The 6000-nt window shown below is 41.1% G+C and overlaps 1 protein-coding gene across 6 annotated transcripts in view; it reads left to right on the top strand.

The window, feature by feature from the left end:
• Window positions 1-5422, top strand: part of fgfr2 (fibroblast growth factor receptor 2) — a 45854-nt gene extending 40432 nt beyond the window's left edge. For all 6 annotated transcript variants that reach the window (XM_042501525.1, XM_042501526.1, XM_042501522.1 and 3 more), the window contains 3 exons: window positions 515-652; window positions 1303-1408; window positions 3657-5422. In XM_042501525.1, coding sequence (XP_042357459.1) covers window positions 515-652; window positions 1303-1408; window positions 3657-3821 — 409 coding nt within the window. In that variant the 3' untranslated portion in view covers window positions 3822-5422. The remainder of the gene's footprint in view (window positions 1-514; window positions 653-1302; window positions 1409-3656) is intronic.
• Window positions 5423-6000: the final 578 nt, after the last annotated feature.

The following is a 6000-nucleotide window of genomic DNA, read 5'->3' on the forward strand; positions in this document are numbered from 1 at the left end:
TTGTTCAGTGTTTTTGTTTTTTTTTTTTTTAAATCATGGGTCCGTTTGTTTTGGAGAGGAAGAAACCTCTTCAGATAGTTCAGCATTCGGTAAACACCTCCTGAACATCTGGATCTTAATTTATTAGAGAAGAAAGGTGAGCACACATTAGCAGGTGTTAGGTTAGCGGCAAATGTCCAACATGCTTAACAGTTGATTTGTAATGTGAAACTGCTTTTTTCATTGGTTTTTAACACTTTAAATCCACGGGTCTGCATGTTTTGGAGAGGAGGTGGCCTTTGCTTATAATTCAGCTCCTGGTAAAAATCTACCAAACAATGAATCCTTAAAGAATTTTAACCAGGAGAAGTTTCAGCTGGTCGCAGTCTGCAATCCTCACTGCGAGATGTCACGAAATCATACACACTGCTCCTTTAAAATGACTGCGAGCTCTCAAACTCTATTTATAGATGCTGTATCGTTGTTACTCTCGACAGTATTTTTAGTTTACATTTGTGTTTTTGTGTCTCTACAGCTGGTCATTTGGGGTGCTGATGTGGGAGATCTTCACCCTTGGAGGCTCCCCTTACCCCGGCATCCCCGTTGAGGAGCTCTTCAAGTTGCTCAAAGAGGGACATCGCATGGACAAGCCCGGCAATTGCACCAACGAGCTGTACGAGTCTTACTTTTGCTTATTTTCCCCCAAAACTGACAGTAGCTCTTCCAACTAGACTCTAATGCCATCCCAGTCTCCATCAGATCCATGACTCTTGGCCTCTGTGTCCACACTGTCGGGCCTCTGCACAGCTGTGACTGGCTGCTATCAGTGTCCTCATTCACAATTAGTCGTCTGCAGTCAGCGGACAATGGCACAGCTCTGCTACGGTGCCACACTGAGAGGGCTGATAGAGAACAAAGTAGAGACGGAGACAATAGCAGCACAAGACGCGCGCGCGCGTGCACACACACACACACACACACACACACACACACACAAACACAAACACACACACATTAGAGTATTTATCCCCCACAAAAATCAAACACTGTGAGGCATGTTTGTGATCAGCAGCAGGCCATCAAAATTGTCTCTGGTTCTGATGGCAGACAGAAGTAAAATATCAAAATAAGATGGTATCAGATGTTTTGAGACCTGAGTCGAGAGGCGTAATTCATTCAGCTGGCTAATTTAGCAACATGGACACAAGGTAGATGAGGAGATTTGATTGGCTACATAACGCCCATGTCGTTGAATTACTCTGTTCTCCCCTTCTTAATCTACTCTTCTCTTTGAGTAAACAGGTATTTTTTTCTCTCGCTCAGGTACATGATGATGAAAGACTGCTGGCATGCCATCTCATCCCACAGACCCACCTTCAAGCAGCTAGTAGAGGATCTGGATCGCATCCTCACCCTCAACACCAACGAGGTGGGTGCAGCTCTCTCATTTCTTTTCACACACATTCTTCTTCCATAAAGTTCCTAGAGTCAGGGTGGTCAGAAATCACGCTACACAAACCCTAAAATTTCCTGGCAAACAGGAGTCCGGCATTTCATAACAATAAAACAGAATAATATGATACATTCCTCCACACAGTAACATGTTCCTCAGTCCAAACCAAATCACGCTCCTGCCAGTGCACGCAGGGTTCAGCCGAGTGTTGCTGAAAGCTTTAGGAGCATTAGCAGCCACGTTGCTGACACAAGGCCCTAAATGGTGACCGAAAAAATGGCCAGATGATTTGATCCAGGCCCAACATGGCCGCTACGGCCCAGTGAAGTTGCCCAATCATCACATTCATGCCTCGCTCCCTACGATGGCCTGCATTTCTTTCCATTCCCCCTTCCTGTCTAATGTGATATCCGAGTGCGGACCTGAAAAGAGGCCGTCGATGGAAAGCTGTCAAGACTCGTCTGCTCTTGGAGCTGGAACTTCATGAATTTATGCCAAAAAAGCCCAACTTTGAGTTTGAACTTTTGAAATGTAATAAAGCGCCCTTTTCTTGCCTTTTTCTGCCCCCCTCCTCCTCCTTTCCCTCTGCCCCAAACCGCTGGCAGATGTGGAGGTCTTTAGTAATGTGAGCCTTCTCGTGTTGAGCTGGGAAAATGGAAGCCAGCGCTCATTTTCTAGAAAACCCCAAGAACTCTTCCTCCTCACGGCTAGTCCCAATAACGGCCACGAAAGACAAGAAAGAGTCAAAAAGAGTGCCTCAACTGACATGAAAAGAGCAAAACAACTACACGACACTGGGCCAAGACAAAAATTAATAACAGGATTTCTTGGGGTTTTCATTTCCCTTCATCTTCATTGTTTGCGAGGAGGGGCGAGCATTATGATCTGCCAGCTTCTATATTTTCTCCAGCCACCTTATAGTGTTTATGTCGAGTGTTTCAGATGCCAGATTTGTTTGGACTGAACTGATGTGAAGGGATGCTGTAAAAGGCCAAAGTGCCACATCTCTGGTCGAAGTTTACAGTTTAACCCTTCAAAACCCTGAGCAAATCAGCTTGATGGGAATGGGAAGAAGACAATGAGCAATGAAAGAAGAAATGACCCAAAAATTAGAATAATTAATAAGAATTAGTCAAAAGTACAAGCCAAAAATCAGCCAAAAATTAGCTAAAAGTTTTAAAAAATTCTAAAAAAGAAAAAGAAAGTTAAAAAAAAAAACACCCAACAAGGAAATAATTTGGGGAAAAAAGTGCTTTAAAATTACAATAATTTTGTAACAGAATTATAAATAGTAATGAGAGTAATAGTAATTATAATGATTATAAATATAGTTTTTCCTTAACTTTTCTCTTTTTTTCCCTAAACATTTTTCCCTAGCTTTTTTGAAAATAATTTTCTGAATCTACTAACTTCTTACAATTTTAGGAACATTTCTTACTAAGTTGCTTTATGCCTTCTTACCCATGTTTTTGAAAGAAATTGCACTAATTTGTTCAGGGTTCAGAGGTTTAAATACTTGTGAAAGGCATCTGAAAGCAGTACAAGAAAAGTGATGCTACTCCAGATTTTAAACGGTTAACTGCTTACAGCTAACTGCTGCCTGGAAGCTTTAAGGTCACCGCAAAAACATCAACAATTCTGTCCTGAGAGGGGCCGTATGCTTCAAAATAAAAGCACCTTTGATTAATTTCAATTTTTTTAACTTTATTGTAACTTTAGTGTATTTAATAATTTCATATTTGTTTATATTTTAGAGGAGATTTCCAGATATTGAGTTATATATATGGTGTATTGCGATACAGCCTAAAAATATTGCAATGTCTCGTCCAACCCAACTTTAAACCATTTTATATTGGACCAAAACCACAACTAGGCTATATACCTTCAAGCTCCACTGGATCAGCCGACAATCCAACTTTCAATTTACTCCCTGTTATTCCTGCAAATATTTCCATACAGTATCCAGTTTAAGATTATTTTTTCTGCTCCGTTTCATAAATCCTTCCCGGGTGATTTGGTATGGTTTAGATAAATATTACAATGAAGGTGATACTCTCTCACCCTCTTCTGGAAAGTCCCCACTCTTGTTGACTGGATTTCAGCTCTGTATTTATGTTCTCCTGTTTGCCCTTTTGCCTCCTTCAGAGCGTCTCTCCCTTTTTTAACATATGAGCTTGTGTACGAGTGTAATTTATCTCCCTCTGTCCTCTGTCTGTGTCTGCAGGAGTATCTGGACCTGTGCGCCCCAACAGAGCAGTATTCCCCCAGCTTCCCCGACACTCGCAGCTCCTGCTCCTCCGGTGACGACTCTGTGTTTTCCCACGATCCCTTACCGGATGAGCCCTGCCTCCCCAAATACCAGCACATTAACGGAAACGTGAAAACATGAGCCCCCAACCATCCTCTCTACCTGACCTGCCCCAGTCTGACCCCTTGACGACCCACGTGGCACAGACACCCTCGCCGAAATCCTCCCAACCTCCTGCCTCTCCCCATCACCCCTCTGGCTCCCGGTGGACTAATGGACCCAGTCGGGGCTGGGCTGGTGGCAGCGCTGCTGTCACACACTCATACTGCCATGCACACACACTTCACGCTCATGAGGTCTTAAGGGAGAGGACAGGGACCGAACAGAAGCAGTTTTTAACTGACTGAATGAATTGACTGGGGACCCTCCTGGGGACTGAACAAAAGCAGTTTTTAACTGACTGAATGAACTGACTGGGGACCCTCCTCCTCTTCTCCCTTCATAATAAACACAAAGACTTTCCATTTTGGTTCTCATGTTTTTACCCGGATTTTTTTTTTTTTTTTCACAATCGACGACGTTACTTGTTTGGTAATCCCATTCCAGTGGCTGGCATTCCAAGACTGTTATTTGCTCCTGGAGGAATGTATGGACCGATGTGAACTTTAAAACACAAAACAAAACAAAACAAGGGACTAGAAGAGGACGACGAATAGGAAAAGGACTGAAAGCTTCAACTAACAAAACAGAGGAATAGAAGGAGAGCACATATAGAAACTGCTCTCCTGTTTATTTTGTAATATTGATGCATTTCTTTTTCAGTTCTCTTGATAAACCTTCCCAATTATTCTGGAGAAAAAATACACAGTATAATGTATAGTGCTGGGTATATTTGTAAATATATTCAAAAATGTATAAATATATATTATATATTTACAATGAATTATTTTTTGTATGGACTCCGAAATAACCCTGACCCTCCCTTCCCTACTTTGAGTTTGAGGCAGGTATTCTAACAGGTTATGTGTCCTATATTTCTCTTCACACACACACACTCACACACACACAGACACGGATACACATTTTAATACACACAAACACCTGTTTTACTCTCACTCAGTAACACAGTTGAGTATTGGCTTTCAGGGACTGAGGTAGCATGTTAATTTATTGACTTGTGTTTTTTGAATCAAAAAAAGTCTGGAAAAAAGAACAAAAACAATGTGGCAGAAATGATGACATTAATGATGCTGATAATACATAAATAATCCATTAAATTTATGGTAATTTAAAATGATCTTTCAGCAGTAACAGAAAAAAAGCTATTTTTAGTGGATTTGAAAGATCCAGGTTTTGTAAGTTTTATATATGAATGTGAATATTAAGTTAAATTTTAAAAACTGTACATTTTATAGTCAGCTAATCCCTTTCTTATGTAGATGATGATGCCATTTCTATCCAGTCATTTTACTCTTTCTTAGCTTTGCTATAGGAAATGAGATTGACTTCTGGATATTTATATATGATTGATGGAAAAAGATTTTGGAAATACCTACTAGCAATCCGCTCCCTCACTTAGAGACAAAATATAGACTCCAAATTTACTTGACAGAATTGAAAGCTGAAAAACAAAGTATTAAATCATTCAAGTGTTTTTTGTCTTTTTCTACTGGACCAACTTTAAGATGTTCTTTTGCAAGTGTTCATGCCACATTTGCGAAATAAATGATGGAAAAACATAACTTGTTTTAATCTCCGACTTTGTTGGATGTTAAGTATGAAGTTGTGAATTTTTGGAGCGAATGGCAGAGATAACTGGCTTAATGTATTTTTTTCTTTTAGAGGAATGTGCTATAATTTGACTGCACATTCCTTGGCGTTAAATTTCTTTTTCTTTATGTCTGATATGGTGGAGATGATTTGGCTGTCATTAGTGCGTTTTAGGAGAAAGTACTTTTATTATACGCTTTGATTCTTTCCTTATGTGACAAGAGTGATTTTCCGCCAAATCTGCAATTAATTCAGAGAAACTGTGTCACAGTCTGCTCTGCCTCTCTCCTGCTGCTGTGGGATTTTTTCCACTTACTCCACTCCCACCTCTCGCGCCACCCGGCCACTGCCCCTCATCAGCCCCATCACCTCCACCTGGTGCTCCCAGCTGCTCTTCATCGCCAATCAAGCCAGTATGTAAGCAACCTCACTCATTTCCAGATTGTCTTCGCTTCCCTGCTTGACCATCCAGCACTCACTCTCGGACTGTTTTCCTGGTTGTGACTCGGCTCGCCTCTGACCGCCTCTGACCACTTCTCCTTGTTTCTGC

Source organism: Plectropomus leopardus, chromosome 15 (assembly GCF_008729295.1).
Source record: "Plectropomus leopardus isolate mb chromosome 15, YSFRI_Pleo_2.0, whole genome shotgun sequence".
Lineage (NCBI taxonomy): Eukaryota > Metazoa > Chordata > Actinopteri > Perciformes > Serranidae > Plectropomus > Plectropomus leopardus.